The sequence below is a fragment of the Prenolepis imparis genome, unplaced genomic scaffold (genome assembly GCF_030444845.1).
Source record: "Prenolepis imparis isolate NDT839.2.m4 unplaced genomic scaffold, iyPreImpa1.0 SCAF_1, whole genome shotgun sequence".
NCBI lineage: Eukaryota > Metazoa > Arthropoda > Insecta > Hymenoptera > Formicidae > Prenolepis > Prenolepis imparis.
The window spans coordinates 1,370,147-1,390,159 of NW_028141159.1; the positions used below are offsets into that span (position 1 = coordinate 1,370,147).

A 20,013-nucleotide genomic window follows, 5' to 3' on the forward strand; every position below is an offset into this window, starting at 1 on the left:
ATTGGCCGGCTCCAGAAGTACGCGCCAATCGCGCGCGATAACGTCATTATAAATTATAAAAAAAATACGTCAACGACGTTCGTCGAGTTCTCTCCTGGCGCATCCGGCGTCGAGAGAGAAAGAGAGAGAAAAAAAACAACGCGTTGTCGCGTCTTGTCGTTTTGCGTGACGTAAGGCGGTGCGTGTCGGTTTGGCCCTCATCATCGGGTGGTTCGACGCGGATTTACAACAAACCCCCCAATGTGGCGTTTGAGTTTGGAAGGTTATGGACTGAGGTTACTACGGGGTGTGGCATCGTTGTTATTATTATTTTCGGCGGGTTCGCGAGACGACGCGGCGAGGGTCGGCGACGCGATTATGTCGCGTTGAGGGAAAACAAAGAGAAAAAAAAAAAAAAACAGGCGAGAGAGATCCGTAGTCTGAGTTTTACAGCTCGCTCTCTCTTTCTCTCTCTCTCTCTCAGTAGACAGGTTTTTTCCCCCCTCTCTCTTTTCGATTTTTTTCTTGTTTTTTTTTAACCGCGAACTCTTCTCCAAAGGGTTGTTCGCGCGCGCGAGAGTTTATTCCGGCTCCTCGACGCGAAAACCGCGAAAGGGGAATATGTTTGTGACACTTTCGAATCGATTAGCGCGACCGTGTTATACCGTCACGTTCGACGAAGTAAGTAAGTGAGCGAGTGGTAAAAGTTGCATTTAGTGTCGGGAGCCCAGGCATCAGACCTGGTCCATGAAATCACGTGCAACAAACACGACGTGGGATGTTGAGCGCAACCACCCCCACTCAGCCCCACGAATACACCGAGATGTCTCGGTTAGCCGACTACTTCGTAGTGGTCGGCTACGATCACGAGAAAGAAAGTAAGTCAAAAATTGTGTCTGACGTTTCTCGTCTTACGCCGTCCTTTTCCTTCTCTCTGACTGTACTCTTTTTTTTTTTTTTTTTTTTTTTCTTTTTATTTTTATTATGTCAAGATAGATGACAGATTATGTGTCCAAGTTTTATAGAGAGAGCAGGAAGAAAAGAAGCACAGCGCAATGAAAAATACATATAGTCTGATAATTCCTTTGTTTCGATAAATACTTCTCTCTCTCCCAATTTATTGATGTATAATGAGATTACTTTGCCAAAAAATTACAATCATGGAGTTAATGAAAATTTCCTATATAAGATTGAAAAAGATGTATAATCATAACATGTGTCTTTATGATTATAGGGGGTGGTGTAAGTAGCGGAGTTACATTGCAACGATTCCCAGAAAAAGATTGGCCGGATACGCCTTTCATTGAAGGGATAGAATGGGTATAGAACTGCTTCTTTTTTAGAAACAAATCTATTGTATCATTACTCTACTTACATATGCGCTATATATGTCTTATATAGTTTTGTCAACCGCAAGGATGGGCTTTATCAACGGAGAGACAAGAGCCACGCTTTTTTGTGTCGATACTGACAGACATTGATGCGAATCGACACTATTGCGCATGTATGTGCTTCAATGAAACGGTCTCGATCGTGCCAAGTAAACCCGTAGATGAGGAAGAGGATCCCGTAGATGGAGATAGTCGACCCCTGGTCAGAGCGATACCCGCCATTGCACATCATAGCATTATGTATGCACCCAAATGTCTGGTGCTGGTTTCCAGACTCGATTACATAGAAACATTTAGAGTATGTGAATATTTGTACAACTATTACTTTAAATAACTCTACTGTTTTGATTTGAATCCATTTATAATAATCTATTATTTTTATAGAATTGTCTCGGTATCATTTACACAGTATACGTGGAAAATCTTGGCATACCATTAGAGACTTTAGTCGGAAACATATTAGGATGTATTCAAGTACCTCCTGCTGGTGGGCCACAGGTACGATTCAGCATTGGAGCAGGTGACCGCCAGGCGCTTCAACCACCAATTAGTCCTTCTCTTCCTATAACTCATACTAGTGTAAATTTACTATTTCAGCAATTAGGTAAGAATACATTAACAACAAGTTGCAACGATTATAATATCTCTGTCGATATAAGATTACATTACTAATATGTACAATGTAATTTCTAGGTATTCGTAATGTGCTAGTATTATTTTGCGCAGTCATGACAGAACACAAGATACTTTTTCATTCTGCTAGTTATTCTCGACTGACCGAAGGGTGTCGCGCCCTGACAGCGTTGATGTATCCGTTCAGATATTCGCACGTTTACATTCCTCTTTTGCCTGCGGCTTTAGTCGAAATACTCAGCACTCCAACGCCATTCATTATGGGTGTACATAGTTCGTTGAAATACGAAGTTGCGGAACTTGTAAGACAAATTTTATATTACGATCTCGAAAAGAGTCTCGCGTTTGAATTATCTCATCCACATGCTGAAATCTTTACAGATGGATGTAATAGTAGCCGATCTGGATGGAGGTTCCATAACGGTTCCCGATGGTGTTTCGCTCGCTCTACTACCGGAACCATTGCTCTCTCAGACGCAGGACGCGTTGTCTTTGGTGTTGCAGCCGGAATTAACATGCGCCGATTACGCTTTCCCTCCGCTCGCAACCAGGGCGCCGCACTCGCCCATGCTTGATAAGGAGCTCAGAGCGGTATTTATGAGAGCCTTTGCTCAATTGTTGCAAGGATATCGGAGTTGTCTAACGTTGATACGGATACATCCGAAACCGGTTATTACGTTCCACAAAGCGGCATTTTTGGGAGAGAGAGGTTTTACAGACTGCGATTTCACAACAAGGGTCTTGGACTGCATGTTTTTTACGTCTTTCATCGCGGAAAGAGGTCCGCCATGGAGGCCCTGCGACGTGTGGGATGAGCTCCACAGTAATCTGAGCGATCAGTTGAAACAGGAGGCGCAGGATCATCGAGTCATTCTGACGCATATCCAAGAACTGGCGCAACAGTTGTACTTGAATGAGAATCCGAATCCTCAACCGTATGTGCAGAAGATCCTGAAACCACCCGAGGGTGCGTTCGCAAGGATTCATCAGCCTCTCTTGCCGCGTATCAATCTCGAGCAGGTTCAAGCGATCATCGATGAGGGCCTCGCGAAGAACAATCTCAAGGTCAGGCTGTCTTCCCTACGACCAATTCAACCTCGTATTGTACCCATGGGTCCGCACATCTCGTTCGTTCACGACACTAGACATCTGGTCAGCAACTCTGCTCGCAGACTGGAAGTATTGCGCAATTGCATCAACTGTATATTCGAGAACAAGATCTCGGACGCTCGCAAGACGTTTCCGGCCGTTTTGCGAGCTTTGAAGAGCAAAGCAGCCCGGTTAGCTCTCTGCATGGAGCTGTCGCAGCACGTTGTCGGGAACAAGGCCATGCTGGAACATCAGCAATTCGATCTGGTGGTACGTCTGATGAACTGTGCGTTGCAAGACGACTCATCGATGGACGAGCACGGCGTCGCTGCGGCATTACTGCCACTGGCCACCGCGTTCTGCAGAAAACTGTGCACCGGAGTGATTCAATTTGCGTACACCTGCATCCAGGAGCATCCAGTGTGGCAGAATCAACAATTTTGGGAGGACGCGTTTTATCTGGACGTGCAGAAGGATATCAAGCGTCTGTATCTACCGGGTGACAATTCGCCGCCTAGACTCATAAACGACAGTATTCTGAGTCCTATCAGTCCGCGGGACGGCAAGGAGTTTCCATATCGGGATCGATATTCCATTTATCAAGCGCAGGAACCATCGGCGCTGGAGATTGCCGCGGATCAAATGCGAATCTGGCCGTCTATCGACTCCGAAAAGCAAAAGGAACTCGTGAACAGCGAAGAGAGCACCATGTATAGCCAGGCGATTCATTACGCCAACAGGATGGTCTATTTACTGGTGCCGTTAGACATCGGCTCGAAAACGCATCGCCAGGATCACATCTACGACGAGGAACGCGCGAGTAATAGCATCACGAATAGCGTGGCGAGCGACAGCGGCGACGCCGAGTCCGGATTCGAAGAGACCGATCCGAATGAGACCGGCAGCGCCGTCATACGGATGGTTTCGCGATTCGTCGATCGCGTCTGCACCGAGGGCGGCGTCAGCGCCGAACACGTGCGATGCCTGCATCAAATGGTCCCGGGCGTCGTTCATATGCACATCGAGACGTTGGAGGCGGTTCACAGGGAGAGCAAGAGGCTACCGCCGATACAGAAACCGAAAATCCTGACGCCCAACATGCTGCCCGGCGAGGAGGTGATCATGGACGGTTTGCGCGTTTACCTGCTGCCGGACGGCAGGGAGGAGAGCTCTGCAGGACTGCCCAAGATACCGCCTCTCTTGCCAGCCGAGGGTGCCATCTTCCTCACGAATTACAGAATAGTGTTTAAGGGTATACCGTGCGATCCGTTCGCCTGCGAGCAATTGGTCGTACGAGCCTTCCCCGTGACGTCTCTGACCAAGGAAAAGCGAGTCGCCGTGCAACATCTCGCGCATCTGGACCAGTGTCTTCAGGAAGGTCTGCAATTACGTTCCTGCACGTTCCAGTTGATCAAGCTGGCCTTCGACGAGGAGGTCACCCCTGAGAATATCGATACCTTGAGGAAACTCGTGCACAAGGCGCGATATCCGCCGCACATCTTTCATCACTTCGCGTTTAACGGTCAGATCCTAGTCACGCAGACGGCGCATCATAAGAATAAGGAGAAGAACGCCACGCTGAAGGGTTTCGCGAAGAAGACACTGTTGAAAACCGCGCGCAAGGCCGGTTTCAAACCGAAACAGTCGTCCAAGCGGCAAAAGTACGTGCTGCCGAATATGAATCTCATCAATAGCAACAACAAATACATGACATCGCCCGGACGAATGAGTCTACCGATGACCGACAACAACGACCTCAGTCACGACGACGATCTCAGCGTCGACGACTTCGAGATACCCGGCATGGTGACGCAGCCGCCGACCGACGCCAAGACCCTCGAACGATTGTCCGAACGTAGCTACGTCAGGGATTGGTATCGGCTGGGTCTTTACTCGAACGGACCGCACAACAATCGTCGCAACGAACCCTTCCGGTTAACTTCAGTCAACTGCGCTTACATGATCTGCCGGAGTTATCCCGCGCTTCTGATCGTGCCCACTTCCGTGTCGGACGAGAGCATCCGACGTTTCTGCAGGCTTCATCGCCACAGTAGAATGCCAGTCGTTACCTGGAGACATCCGCGAACCAAGGCTCTGCTGATCCGGGGCGCGGGTTACCACGGGAAAGGCGTGATGGGCATGTTGAAGGCTCATCCAACCTCCAGCAGTAATCTCAAGACCACGTCGTCGGAGACCACCTCGTCCTTGGAACAGGAGAAGTACATGATGGCGCTCGTCGCCGCGACCCCGCTCTCTGTACTGCGACAGGGTTCTGCTTGGGGCATGTCCGACAGCTCCTTGAGTATAGACTCGCTGTTGCTGGCGGCGGAAGATCGTATCGTCACCCCCGAACAGTCGCGTCGCAATCCGTTCAACAAACCCCTCAGCACTTTCAGCTCGTCAGGCGGCAAAGGGCCCAAGAACTTCGGTCGATGGGGCTCTTTGAAGGACAAGAGGCATAACTCGCAGGCTTCCCTGACCTCCGTTCATCACCAGCGCGGAACCGTCAGACATTCCGCGGATTCCGACAGCGGCACGGAATGCGTTCACACGTTTCAACGCGCGGCTCTCTACATTCTGGGCGAGAAGGCGCACATGAAGGGCGTGAAGGCGGAATCCGTCCCGAAGACGGATTTCATTCCAGTAGAGTATTACGATGTGAGACATACCAAAGCGGCGTTTAAGAAACTGATGCGAGCGTGCGTGCCGAGCTCGCCAAACGTGGAGCCGGACCAGAGTTTCTACAGACTGATCGAGAGCTCGGAGTGGTTGCAGCAATTACAGAATCTAATGCAACTGGCAGGCGCGGTTATAGATCTTATGGACATGCAAGGTTCCTCGGTGGCCGTCTGCTTAGAGGATGGCTGGGACACCACGACCACCGTCTGTTCCGTAGCGCAGGTCTGCCTGGATCCGCACTATCGTACGATCGACGGCTTCAGGATCCTGATCGAAAAGGAATGGCTCGGATTCGGACACAGATTTGGCCACAGGAGTAATCTCGCCGCGAACTCGCAAACGACAAACTTCACACCCACGTTCCTACAGTTTCTCGATATAGTGCATCAGATACAGAGACAGTTTCCCCTGGCCTTCGAATTCAACGAGTATTACCTGAAATTCCTGGCTTATCATTCGGTGTCCTGTCGCTTCCGTACGTTCCTGCTAGACTGCGAATTCGATCGAGTCGAATGCGGCATCACCGCCATCGAGGATAAGAGGGGTTCCCTGACGAGTCATCATAAAGGCGTGGACACCGGCAGCGACGACGACACGATCTATCCCGGCGGTAGACTAGCGGGAACCGGAAACATCGGCTGCAATCTCGGACAGAGTATATTCGATTATATAGAGAAACAGCACGCGAGATGCCCGCTCTTTTACAACTTTATGTATACCCCCAACACGGAGAATCCTGTTCTACGACCGGTCTCGCATTTACCGAGCCTCAACATCTGGCAGTTCTACCTGGAGGAGGAGCTGGCGCACGGTCCGGCGTACGATCTCGAAGTGTTGCAGCAGGATTCCCAGCAGGAGGAAGAGGCCGAGGCCGCGGATGGCGTGGTGAAGAGCAATCGTAAAGTGGTCACTCAGGGGTGAGCGAATTGATTTTATTAAGTGTGTCGCATTTTAACGTTTTATATCTGCATATAAAACGCTGTTGGTTTCTAGATACGACGGAGTCAGCTCAACGGTGCCCGATCAGTTCTCGCATCTCTTGGAGGAGATTCACAAATTGGAGACCGAGTTGGGTCATCTACCGCAAAAGTGGAAAGTGCTCTGGGACAAACTCGAATTGCCCAATACCGATTCGCTTGCCGTAAGTCGAGATTATTCACGGATATAAATGTCATAGAAATAGATATTTAGGTGCGACGAAATTATTTTTTAATTCCTCTATAATTATTTTGAACGTTTCGGTTTTTCTGAACCATCCTTAGCATATCAATTAGTGAAAAAATTTTGTTTACTAATTTTTTAATAATTTTAATCTTTTTTTTTTACTAATTGATATGTTGAGGATGATCCAAAAGAAAAATCGAAACCATTATAAAATTATAAATTTATAATTATATTAATTATATCAATATAATTATAAATTATATTTATAATTTATATAATTATTATATAATTATTTATATAATTAATTTATATAATTATATATTTATTCAAAATAATTAAGAAGAATTTAAAAATTATTTTGTTGTACTTAGTATCTGTGTCTATAGCTCTTGCTAGTCCTCTTATTATACCTGAATTTGTATTTATATATCAGAGCCTTTTTGATTTATTATTTTATTTTAATTATTGTTGAATTTTTCATTGAATTGTGTCGTTTTTCTTTCTAGCGGCACGCGTCCTTCAGCACTGCACTGGTACGATACCACGGTCGATTGATTCACAAACGCTCCACCCTGGAATTGCTGTTACGCGGCAAACTCGCCGGTGGAAACACCACCGGGAACGAGGGCTCCGTGTACGCGCATCCGCACAGGTATAGCCGATCGCGATCCACTAAAATAATAACAGGGTGTATATTCCCGGGAAAAACCTTGAAAACCTCGTATATTCTCAGGGAATTTGTCGTTCAACTTTAAAAAATCAGGGAGTTCTCATGGAATTTTATTTGGATTCAGGGAATTTTTAAAAAAATTATCCTTTTGTTAATCTTATTATTATTTAGCACTTAAGAAACGTATGTCTAACATATCTTGGCAATATTTAAATTTTTATTTATTTTTTTTAATTGACAATATTTTTAGTATCAAGATCTTATATAAATTATAAATTTCATAGAAAATTGTTCAAATTTTTAATAGATAATATTTAAATAAATTAGTACTTCTTATTTATTTAATAAATAATTAAACAAATAATAAATTAATTAATAAATAATTTAAATAAATTAGTATTCTCTGAGACGTTTATAATAAATGATTTTTGTTTTATATTTTTATTTTTATCAGGGAATTCTCAGAGAATTTTTTTACAAAATTTGAGTAGACACCCTGTAATAGGTCTGTTCTTTTCAGCTGAACTGGCTGCACCAGTTCAGAGTTTATCTTTTACACTTCACATTAGAAAGAAAAAGATAACTCTGAACTAATGCAGCTAGTTCAGCTGAAAAGAACAGACCTAATAAAACGTAAAATCTAATGCAAATTATATTTCGCACTTGTCGAAGATTCGAACGGTTGGATTCCGCGACGCCGACCCACTGCGATGCGTGCTCCGGCGTGCTATGGGGTCCCGTGAAGGCTGGATTAAGGTGTATCGATTGCGGCCACGTGTGTCACGACAAATGCGCGGATGCTGTGCCAAAGAATTGCACAAAGTATAAGGCTGTGACGGATAATCTCCAGACTCACACGCTCACGAGAAGCGGTGGCGACAACGGAAGCGTAAACTCAAGTATGTCCAGGTTTTATTGCATTAGATTAAGCATAACTTTCTTCCCGTATATATAATCTTCGCGGTGACAAATCGTTTTATCGTCTCTTCGAATCTCGTATTAAGAGTTTTTGTTTTGCTCGTAGGTGTTACAACTATACAAACCAGCTCTCAACAATATTACGAACAATTCTCGAGCAACGTGGCAGAAAATAGAACGCACGAGGGCTATCTTTATAAACGGGGAGCTTTATTGAAGGGCTGGAAGCAAAGATGGTTCGTACTGGATTCTATAAAGCATCAATTGAGATATTATGACGCGGTGGAGGATTCACACTGTAAAGGATATATAGGTATGTATTCGAATCCATTTGATAAAGGAAGGAAAAGTTTAAACGAGATATGTATTATATAAAATCAAATTGTATTACAGATTTGGCTGAGGTGGTGTCTGTTACTCCAGCTGCGCCGATGCCTGGACCACCAAAGAAAACAGACGATAAATCCTTCTTCGATGTAAGTATACATATATGCTTAATTAAAGCATATCTTCAATTTAGTAAACATTTTAATTTAATAATAATACATTTAAATATAGTAGAAATACATTTAATATAGTAAAAATACATTTAAATATACAAAAAGAAGAATAAACTCTTCTGAAGTATATAAAGCATAAGCATATTCGGATAAATTAATATCATACAAAAATACAGTTTTATGCATGTATATTGGATGTATTTTTTTTTAATTTTGCAAGTTGATTTATTTTTAAAATATAATTTCTGTTATATTGCACGATGTATGTACAAGTATGATGTATAAGAATCGTTTTTTTTTTTTACAGCTCCGTACAAACAGACGGACGTATAACTTTTGCGCCTCCGACGCAGCCACGGCGCAGGAATGGATCGAGAAGGTTCAAGCGTGCTTACAATAATGTCGCAGGGCGCGCTCGATTATACTAGTACTAATTAATAAAATTCTCTGGATGTGACTGACATAGAGGGTAAAAACACAGATTTTAATTTTGTTACATATACTTGTTACATAGTCTAATTTTTGTGTATGCGTCATAGACTGCAGTAATCTTGCTTTAAGTATTTTAAAATGCAAACTCTCGTTGGACTGAAAAATAGTATCATAAATTTCAATGTGATACATCCATATCCTCGATATAGGATTAGTATATGAATATAATGTATATTGTAATTATGTCGCGTTATGTTAAAGTTTTTATTCATTCAGCTGGAAGATGAAAGATCGCTATATAATGCCTGAAATCTTTTTTTATTTTGTTTAATATATTTTCTAACGTTTAAATTATAATGAAATATAAAGCATTGAGCTCATATATAATAAATTGTGTGCATATCTATTAAAATATATATACAGAAAGTCTCAGGATGACCACAGTTTCTACGAGTTCTTTAAACAAATTGGAATCGTTCTCTTTCCTCAGTAAAAATATTAAAAATTTAATAATAAATAATTGTTATATTAATGATTATATCATGACAAAGGTAAGGGAAGGAAAACAAGTTTGTAGCGAGGAAATCGTTCAGAATTTATGAATAAATCTTTGTCTGGTATATATTTCTTTGATTTTTCCTTCATAAGATAAGATGTCTTTCAATGATAATTTTTCTAAAAGATAATATTAAGTATATATGCATTCGAAAATCTCTTACTTGCGTGTTTCAATTTTTGTGGAATATTAATTTTTTTATTGTTTTGAAAGATATATATTAATTATACATATATATTTTTATCAAATTTTTTGTATATTATAAATATATATATTATAATTATTGTATATGTGCATATATATATTTTATATAAATGTAATTCTTTTTTTTAAGTAAATGTTCTAACAATATTAATTTGAACTTTTCATCATCAAGATTCATCACCAATATTAAATATTTAAAAGACATGTATGAAGCACTTGTTAATTTGGATCTGGAGTGTATCAATATCTGTCTGTATCGTTTTACATTAACATATAGTAGCTCTTCTTTAAAAAGTTCAGCAAAAATAATTAAATAATTAAAAGATATAAAAATATAAAAACAATAAGCAATTTTTACTAAAGACCAATTTTAAATTTACTTAAAATCTCTTATTTGTTATCTAATGAAACTCAATTTACTTGGGACATTCTGTATATATATATATATATATATATATATATAATAATTGCATTTAAAGCGTTATTTTAATTAATTAATATTGTTATTTGATAGTTTGCGCGATCTTCTTTGTTAAAAATGTTAAGTTCAAAGCTTATATGAAAAAAGGCAATTTCTGTCTCTAAATATGTTACAGCTATTTGATTAATACTCTTGCCATTGCTCTGACAGTAAAATTAAATCAATAAGAACAAATCTGAAGTTCATCTTTTACTGCTCTTCTTGAATTTTAGATCAAATAATATCAACAATAATCTTTATAAATTAATAATTCAATTAGCTATCTCAAATTATTTTATTAAATAATTGAATTTCAAATCGAAAAAATATCAATAAGAAAAAAATTTACCAATGTATTTTTTAAGCCATAGAAATAATACTTACAGTAATTTACAGAATAATCACATTCAATTATTATTGATATTGTCGATATTATATGTTATTGGTATCATATATATTATTCACTAAAATCTTCTTCGTCACTAAAATAGCCATTTTTTTTATAACGTTTTTTTGGTATAGTCGAACTATCTTTTCTATTACATTCGTCTATCGTTTGTTTACGTTCCATTTCAGTCCGCCTTTGCTGAAATCGTCAAATAACATATCAAATGAAAATGTTAACTTTTTATTCTATAAAGATTTAAAATTGTTTTTTTCTCATTTAAGATTTATATAATTTTTTTCTCTTCAGCTTTTAATTAAAAATTATAATTGCACACCTCGAATGCAATGACAGCGCTTAGTGTTTCAGGCTCCTCTTCCGTATCGTCATCGACATCAACATCATCGACGTCATTGGTGTTACGCCTTGGCCTTCTCGTCGTATCATCGCTATCACTATCGAAGTAACTTGTATCATACTTTTCTTGCTTCACATTCTTCTTTCGTATCCTGACTCTCTTTGGTGGCGGTTTTCGGGGACCTAACATATTGCTGCTACAGCAATAGGATAAATGTCCTTCTTGTCCACATTCGTAGCACTGGGATTTGTCCGGATAATCTCTGCGACGTATGAATTCAGTGCTACGACCATTATCGACTGCTATGGAACTTTTCACGGTGCGACCAAGTATCTAATGTAGTTGAAAGAAAAAGAAATGTTACTGTAATACATATATATGCAAATCATTAACATAATCATGATTCTTCGCAAAGCCAGAATTAGAAAAGATAGAGATTAAAATTTTAATTATTCAATAAGACAATTCTATCCAAATTAAGCTTATTAAATGCACATATAAAGTTATTAATATATATCTTTAATGAGTTTGGAATTATATTAAGTATAAAAAATATGCATTGGATAACAAATCAAAGATTATATATAAAATAACGTAAAGCTGCCCAGTATTAAATAATTGAGGGTAAATTAAATTTCTCTAACTTCTGTGTTATTGAGGCCTTTCGCACAGGACACAGCATCTTCTGCTTTAAGAAATAACACAAAGGCGACCCCGCGACTACGTCGCGTTACCTTGTCCTTCAGTATCGTTACTCTGAAAATAAACGACGCAAAATTAACATTAGCACAACGAAACAACAAATAACAAGGCACTTTATCGTTATTAATAACTACTCACTTGACAATTTTCCCATAACTGTCCAACAGCTGATGAATGTCATTGTTGGTTAACGAAAATGGTAAATTCGAAACGTAAACAGTAGACTTGCTTGGTGCGATATGACCGTTCATATTTTCTCTCGATTCTATCTCATTTTGTAAAAACTGTCCATCATATAAAATCTCGTTCTTATTTCACGCAAATAAAATATCCCACTAAAAATATTTTATTCTTCTTTTTGTTTTCTTTTTAGAGAAAACGCTTCCAACCAGGGCTCCAAGATTTGCTTTCAACCTCGAAAAACATTAAGGTTAGGGTAACCTAGAGGTTGGAAGTGGGGTCAACAAATATGTTTGCCGATATATGTAAAAAATATGTACAGCTAAATTTCGTGTTCGATACAGATATTTCGCATTCATTATTTTTTTAATGTAATATGTGCAAAATTTAGTTAAAAATATAAAACCATTTGCATTTATAACTTATGTGCATCTTTGCCTTTTATAGAAATTAGAGAGTTCGTCATCCGATCATATTAATTGTAGAGGCAGAGTTTGGAAGGAAAATTTATTTCCAAAATTCTTTTCTACGTCATATATTTTTTTGTTTTGCAAGAACACTATTAAGCTAGATTGGTCAGCGATATGCTTTGGCATATACTGTGGATCTTCACGAAATTAATCTATACCTTAATTAATAAGTGTAACATATATTTTTATAAGATCTATATTTAAGCAGATATAAACGTTTCTTATAATAAAAAGAATTTTTTTTTTTTTTTTTTTTTTTCCATTTATAGAGGCTATAAATCTTATGTAGAGCTTTTACAAGTACTATCATAGTAAGGGCTATACATGTCAAGATTTATGCGTGTTCTGTAACTTGCATCGTAAAATATATTTTACTTCACTTCGTGTTGGGAGTGTTTGCTTCAATAAAATAATCCAGAAAATACAATGTGCAACGATAGAGTTCACATATACAAGTGTAGAGTACAATTTCTTCAATACTCAGTATTATATTCCCTGTTGCTAGTAAATATAATAACGTGATGATTGATTTTGTCGTTTTCATCACTAAACTGTGTAGCGAAATGTCAACTGTAGTGTGTCTGCACTAACATTCCTTACTGTCACCGATCACTTATCGATAAGCATATTACACAGAGTAAAGTATAAAATAAAACTTCATCGAAGCGTTAGAGAATATAGCCATGATAAAAGTTAATAACATATTACATAAGCAAATAAGATAAAATCCAACGTTACAATATGACGTTCATGACTCTGTCGCTTCCGCGCTATCCTCGTCCCATTCGGTGGCGAAGTTTTGCATCTTCTTGCGCTGCTTATCAGTCATCTCTTCCATATCCTCGTCCCCCTCGACGTGCTCTTCCTCGATGATCATGACCGAGTCTTGATTCTCGTCCATGCTGTTGCTCTGTTCGCTGCACTGCTCCTCATCGTACTCCACTATCTCCGTTTGTTCCTCAACGTATTGTATCACTTCCTCGACCTGATTATCAGCACAATCCTCCAACATGTCTTGAGTCACCTCCTCTTCCTCCTCCATAACTTCCTCGACCTCCTCGACCTCTTCGACGACTTCCTCGACTATTTCCTCGGCATCCTGCGCAACTTCAGCAGGTTGATAGCTCTCGTAAGCTCGATGATCAGCCTCCTCGGCGCCGTGAATATATACGATCATACCGTCGTCCGTACCTTGCATCACTATTTGTTCATTATCAGCGATGTCCAACTGTTGCGGCTGCTGATGATGATCATTCTCGACGTGCTGATAATTCTCATCGTTATTCACCAGCATAATCATATGCTGACCCTCCAGTTCGTGCTCGTTGTAGGTGATATTATGCGTTATGTCATCCAAAATGTCTGGTACGATGAACTGACCGTCGTTCGTAGTTTTTACCATCGTACCATCTTCCTCCTGTGTGTCCACAGTGGCATCCGTATCGTCTCCAACGCCGAGGGAAGCGGCTATGCCGCTGGCGACGTGGCTGAGAGCCTCCGCTTCGGATGACGGTTCCAACGAGATGGTCGGTGTAGCTTGCGTAGACTCACTGGTATCTCTATGTAACTCCTTGTGCGCGCAGTCTAGATGTACTTGCAAGTTCGTCAGGCGCACAAACACCTTGCCGCAGTACGGACAACGATGGCCCTTGGTCTCCTTGCCGTCTGCCATACCTCCGTGTCCGCTGTTCAATTCGTGTGTGGTGAGCTCGGCGATGCTCTTGAACGACTGATTGCACTGGCCGCATTGGATATCCTCGGAAGGTAGAGAGTGATGTCGCGTGGCGGGTCGATGATTGTGATTTATTTGATGACGCACCAGCAAAGTTTCGGAGAGAGCGACGTACGAACAGGCCTGGCACTTCGGGAAGCACATGCTCTTGGGCGGCGGCACGTTGTGCTTGGTGTAAAGATGGTACATCAGGATGTTGCGCTTGGTCGCTTTGTAGCCGCAATGCTCGCAGACTCTCGGATCGAACTTCTCCTCGTGCACATCTTGCATGTGTCTTCTGTACATGTAGTAATTCGTGTACTCCTCGTCCAAATCGCATTTGTTACATTTCCAGGGACCTGTCTCGCCATCGATACTGCCGTTGCACTTGGAATCGTTCTCGTCGCCATTACTGGACAGCAGATGATCGGATTTCAGGACCATGTAAGATACTTTTGTTTTGCACCCAGCATTACTGTCGGAGGATTTCGACTCCTTCTGCATGATCTTCAACCGAATGTTCTTATTGTTCTTCACTAAATGCGGATACTTTTTCAATACTTCTCTAATGATCTTTGCGTGTTTGTTGATGGAATCGTCGGTGCTCGGTCGATTCGACTTAGGCTTCTCCACATTTTCCTTCTCTTCCAGATCGAAACGCACTCGCTTGGTCTGGCCTTCCTGAGATTTCTGCGAAAAAGCCTGGGATATACTCCAATCGTCGTCCGAATTCGAGTCTCTCAGATTGTTCTCATTTCTCTCATTTCCCTGATTTTCTTCGTCCTCGTCTTCAGTTGTATCATTTTTACTGTCCCTGTCCGGCGAACGTTTACGAGAGGCATTTCCTTGTTTATATGCATCGGATGCTTGAACAATAGGCTTTGTATTATACGTAATATCGTCGAACGAGGAAAACACTCCCAGAGCAATATCATCCGCTTCCGGAAGATCGAATCTCGATGGACCGGGAGTTGTCTCCTGAGGTTTATGCATCGAGGATGTGCCGTGGAATGTTCGTACTTCGTAATTTATCGAAGGTATAGATGGAGAATCGTCCAGCTTTCTCTTCCAAATGGGTAGTCTTTAATAATAATTAATTATTGACATTTATTATATAGATAAAATTGGAACATTAAACAACCAATACGGAATACATACTTTCTGCCTGGCAACGGCTGACCAGGTAAGGTCGGCATCGGGGTGATGGAGCTAATGACCGGTTTTGAAATGGGAGGTGACGATTTCGAGACGGTTATTGGTCGCGCGGGTGCCTTTGCCGTATCGGCCTGTAAATTGCTCGTGTTGAATTGAGCATCGAGCAATTTTGTCAGCACTGTCATATTCATTTTTTGCGCCGTACGGTACAAAGCATGCTGCTCCGACGTCCAGTATTCCAATTGTCCAGTGTACATAAAGCTGCACATATAAATGCAATCGTACAATATAAAATTGATAAGAATGTTTTCAATAATAAATATTAAAATGTACGCACCTTATAATAGATTTAACACACTCGTAAGGCATGTCTGAAGGCATAGTAATTATACCATTAAATTCGTCCTTTTCTCTCTGCTGCTGTTCAAGTTGCATAAAATAGTCTGTACATGTCGCCACTACGAGTTTATGGGCCTGCAACAATTGTTATTTATGTATTCAGAATTATTATAAGCTTTATAAGCATTACGCGTTATTTATATTATTACCTGTACAATAATATCGCTCGTAGGAAATCTAATTTTAAGATCAAGAAATTGTTCTTCAGAGTAAAGTTGCTGAACTCGCTGAAGAAAGAATGACCCCCAATTATCCACCTTCACTTGCTTTAATCCACGCGAAGGGGGCGATTTCTCTTGAATTATTCCCGACTCCATTATGAAGTATTTGATAGAATATCAATACCTGATTGACGTAATAAAAAAAATTACATAATAATTGGATATAAATATTAACTATTCTATAGTTTGGAGTATTATAATACAAATTATAGAAAAGAGTAAGTCACAATAAAAACAATTTGCACAAAATCTTTCATATAATAATACTAAACTATAAACTGAAGAAATGTGATCTGGATAATTAATTTATTAATTATTTTAGCTATAATCTTTACGCTTTATTCTGTAAACATTAAATAATATATGTTGATAAAATGCATGTATATACATTAATGTGACAGCAAAGTAACGCAATAGTGGAATAAGACACGCGGATAAAATAATTACATTGCACTTGGTATTGTAATTATGATAATTCAAATAATATCAACGATTTAATAAATAAGAATATATTGGAGTATCTTCATAAAATGTGTCCCTAATATTTCTGCTATATATTGCTCCCATATATTTTCTTGTATAAGTGTATGTGTGATTTCCTCGATCTTACGAGTCGCAAAGAAGCTTGGAAAATTCTATCGACACGAAGGGTCGATCCATCCTCGCTGAATCAAGGACGGTAATAAGGGTTCCGCGAAACTCGTAACATATCTCAATACTCTGTATAGTACAGTTAACAGGCGCGCGCGCTCACGCGAGAATCATAAAAAGGAAAAAAAAAAAAAGAAAAATCGAGCATATCCTTCTCGCGAGGGACTCTCGCGCGAGGAGGGACGCGATTTCGCGAGGGAGAAGACGAGGAGGACAGGATACCGGAAGGAGGCTCGAGAGCGCGGTGGGAAGGCGGGCGACTTGATCTCTCGGGGAACGACATACATAACTATAATCGCGCGTTGTCACATCCTCCCCGGCGGAAGGAAGAGGCTGGTCGGCGTCCTCTCTTGGAGTTCGCTCGCGCGAACAGCTGTTGCCCGGCTCTCGCGAGCGAGCCCGCCTCGCGCGCGATACATAAAGCGAATCGAAAATATCTCTATTGCACACTTACTACAAGTCGGATACCTATTCGCAGCGAGCCCTCAATATTTCCCGTTCAGCACCATCTCTTACGAATTTTCTCAGTATGCAATCGACAGCAAGCATCCCAATTATGTGTCGTGACTCATAGATGGAGCTGTTGTTGTCGAGCGGATCGAAGCCATAGACATATTAAATATAGACTGCGCGTTCCCTACCTTTCCTTTCTTTGGGCACCGTGAAACTTTAGAAAGAGTGAGCCTGATTTCATGGTAGTCTCCTCTTTGTCTAACGACGCGTGGTGGGGGAACGAAGCCTTCGTTGATTCGTAGAATAAAAAAGTAGTGGGAATGAAAAGGTATTGATAGGTTTTGATAGACAGAGAAAGATGCACCACGAAAGCACAGTATACTTATATACAGTAGGGACACACAGCGTCGGAACCTTTGATCTTTTTCAGCTGACCTTTCAGCAGTCCGCCATGTCTTTTGGTTGCAGCACCGTATCAATATTTTTGTTGTACCCATTACTATTAAAACAATTTTGCGCGAAATATTTTCGATATATTATTTTATAGTCATTTTTTCTGAATAAAAATTTAATATTGCATAAAACGCGAAATCAAAATGATAATATTGTAGTTTTACAGATTATATTTTACTATAAATGTAGTCACAGTAATGGAGTTATTGGGTTCTTTATGTTGAATGGGATTGGCATGACTTATAAAAATGGTCGCTTACAATGCGCAAGCAAATCTGCGCGGCTGATTTGAGAACAAAGGACTGTCCCTACTGTATGTAAGTATACTGTGACGAAAGCATGTTGTCTCTTTCTAAAGTTTTAACAGCTTTTTAACCAAACGCGCAGTCTATATTTAATATGTCTATGGCCGGTATTCATAGTCCGATCTTATATTTAAGATCATCTTAAGTCCGAACTTGAGATGCTACGCAGCTATTTGATTGGTTGAATGGGATCTTAAGTCAACCTCTGACCAGACTTAAGATGATCTTAAATATAAGATCGGACTATGAATAACGGCCTATGATCGAAGCACGAAGATACTGAATTTGACAAGAACGCTCGCGAATACTTTTGACAGGTGCTCGAGATTCGACCAATCAGGACGCGAGCAGCCGCGCCTCTGATTGGTCGCGATCTTTTGGGCTCGTTTTCATACGTCAAATTTTTGTATTCAATTCGAAGCGAGTAGATGTTTAACAATTGTATGGATGTGTATTTGAAAAAAACTCGATATAAAATAATGATCCGATGGTAATTAATAATGATCGATAATTATGTGCAAATTAAATGCATTTTTAATTAAATATGAATTCATGAGAATTGGATTTTAGGTCTACACCGAAGGAAGATATTGGATACATTTCTCGATTTGTCCGTATTGTAAATTTTATCCAAACGATGTAAAAATGTAAAAGGCGATTAAAATCAATGTAAGAGGAAAAAACGTCTTTATATTATTTTTATTCTCGATATTTTTATGTCGATTCTTGAATTAGTGTCGTATTACTACAAATTGAAGTTCCATGTTCCATCTCTCTTCGGAGAACGAGTGTGACGTTACGTGATGGTGGACGAATGTTTTCGAGGCTCTTTCTCTCTTTATTGTGAGATATAACCGAGTGATGTTCTAATTCGAATAACACTATCGCAGGAGGAAATAACTGATACAGGATGGATGCGGCTACGGCGGATAAAAGATTGCAGGATCTGCCACCTAAAGGAGGCTATGGTCCCATTCAAACGGACCGGGTTAAGCTTCGCTCCATTCTTGGGGGTAAAAAGCAGATTTATATATGATACAATTATCTATCGATACAATTTTCTTTTCATCGAATCGTTAAATAAAAAAAAAATAAATAAAAAAAAATAGTGACCTACAACGTTACGTAATAATGTTTTCGTTCAACTTTGCAGCCAGGAGCACGCTCACGATTTTCTTCACCACCACAGTGGTTGGATTCTACGCCTACTATCTGAACTACAAGCTTGTTAAACGAAACCAGATTGAGATGAGAAGCGCACGTCTAGCTATCTGGCCAGCACTGATAGCGGAACGAGATAGAGCGTAAGAATGTCATGCATAGTCTTGCCATCCAATGCTTTATTATAGCTAATGGAATTGAATAAGAGATCTCAATTAGATGACCTTGCTTGAATGCTATGATTTTTATAATCATTTCTCTATTTTTGCACAAGTGTCTTGAAACAAATGAGACGCAATCGAGATGAGGAGGCAGAGTTGATGAAGAATGTCGAGGGATGGGAAGTCGGTACTTACTACGGAGAACCGATATACTTCCTGGATGAGGAAAATCAATTCAGGGAACCTCTGTTCATTGAACACTTCGCGCATGCTGACCCTGAAAAAGTCGCCGATCGTAGTTGCCGTCACTTGATGACATAAAGGTATCGTTAACATTTGGGATTCACTCGCAGGTTCTGGCCACTTGTGGCTTATTATAAATTGTAAACCCAACAATAAACCTGCATAAAGTAGTAGTCTGTTAATAATAATGAGAAGTATAATTATATCGTGAGTAAATTATTATAACATTTTAAATATCCGCAGGTTAGAATAAAATTGTGTTCAGTAATATTCCTGTATGCGAATATTCTCTTTCCTAAATTTTTGGCGTTTATTTCAGTTACTTAAAGT

The 20,013-nt window shown here is 40.2% G+C and overlaps 4 protein-coding genes across 8 annotated transcripts; 2 read left to right on the forward strand and 2 right to left on the reverse strand.

The window, feature by feature from the left end:
* The first annotated feature begins 56 nt into the window (after positions 1-56).
* Sbf (SET domain binding factor) lies at positions 57-10,638 on the forward strand. The gene is made up of 12 exons (XM_083046994.1): positions 57-857; positions 1,214-1,299; positions 1,381-1,668; positions 1,755-1,974; positions 2,064-2,305; positions 2,385-6,688; positions 6,765-6,912; positions 7,442-7,587; positions 8,278-8,504; positions 8,630-8,836; positions 8,917-8,999; positions 9,331-10,638. Exons 1-12 carry the CDS (start codon positions 758-760, stop codon positions 9,421-9,423), a joined length of 6,144 nt encoding a protein of 2,047 aa, XP_082903120.1. The 5' UTR covers positions 57-757; the 3' UTR covers positions 9,424-10,638.
* A 364-nt stretch (positions 10,639-11,002) lies between these two features.
* LOC145941210 (zinc finger CCHC-type and RNA-binding motif-containing protein 1) lies at positions 11,003-12,393 on the reverse strand. The gene is made up of 4 exons (XM_083047174.1): positions 12,259-12,393; positions 12,063-12,174; positions 11,398-11,751; positions 11,003-11,261 (listed from the first exon to the last, which is right to left on the reverse strand). Exons 1-4 carry the CDS (start codon positions 12,369-12,371, stop codon positions 11,133-11,135), a joined length of 708 nt encoding a protein of 235 aa, XP_082903300.1. The 5' UTR covers positions 12,372-12,393; the 3' UTR covers positions 11,003-11,132.
* A 79-nt stretch (positions 12,394-12,472) lies between these two features.
* On the reverse strand, positions 12,473-17,514 carry Cp190 (centrosome-associated zinc finger protein CP190). Of its 5 annotated transcripts, none has more exons than XM_083047012.1 (5): positions 17,362-17,514; positions 16,185-16,380; positions 15,974-16,110; positions 15,640-15,897; positions 12,473-15,562 (listed from the first exon to the last, which is right to left on the reverse strand). In XM_083047012.1, exons 2-5 carry the CDS (start codon positions 16,350-16,352, stop codon positions 13,519-13,521), a joined length of 2,607 nt encoding a protein of 868 aa, XP_082903138.1. In that variant the 5' UTR covers positions 16,353-16,380; positions 17,362-17,514; the 3' UTR covers positions 12,473-13,518. The 5 variants fall into 5 exon arrangements, with proteins under 5 accessions (XP_082903138.1, XP_082903167.1, XP_082903148.1 ...); XM_083047041.1 differs by having other exon boundaries at positions 17,376-17,513; XM_083047022.1 differs by lacking the exon at positions 17,362-17,514 and adding an exon at positions 17,198-17,349.
* A 1,364-nt stretch (positions 17,515-18,878) lies between these two features.
* Nd-b16.6 (NADH dehydrogenase (ubiquinone) B16.6 subunit) lies at positions 18,879-19,953 on the forward strand. Its single transcript, XM_083047403.1, has 3 exons — positions 18,879-19,131; positions 19,272-19,422; positions 19,554-19,953. Exons 1-3 carry the CDS (start codon positions 19,029-19,031, stop codon positions 19,759-19,761), a joined length of 462 nt encoding a protein of 153 aa, XP_082903529.1. The 5' UTR covers positions 18,879-19,028; the 3' UTR covers positions 19,762-19,953.
* The last annotated feature ends 60 nt before the right edge of the window (positions 19,954-20,013 follow it).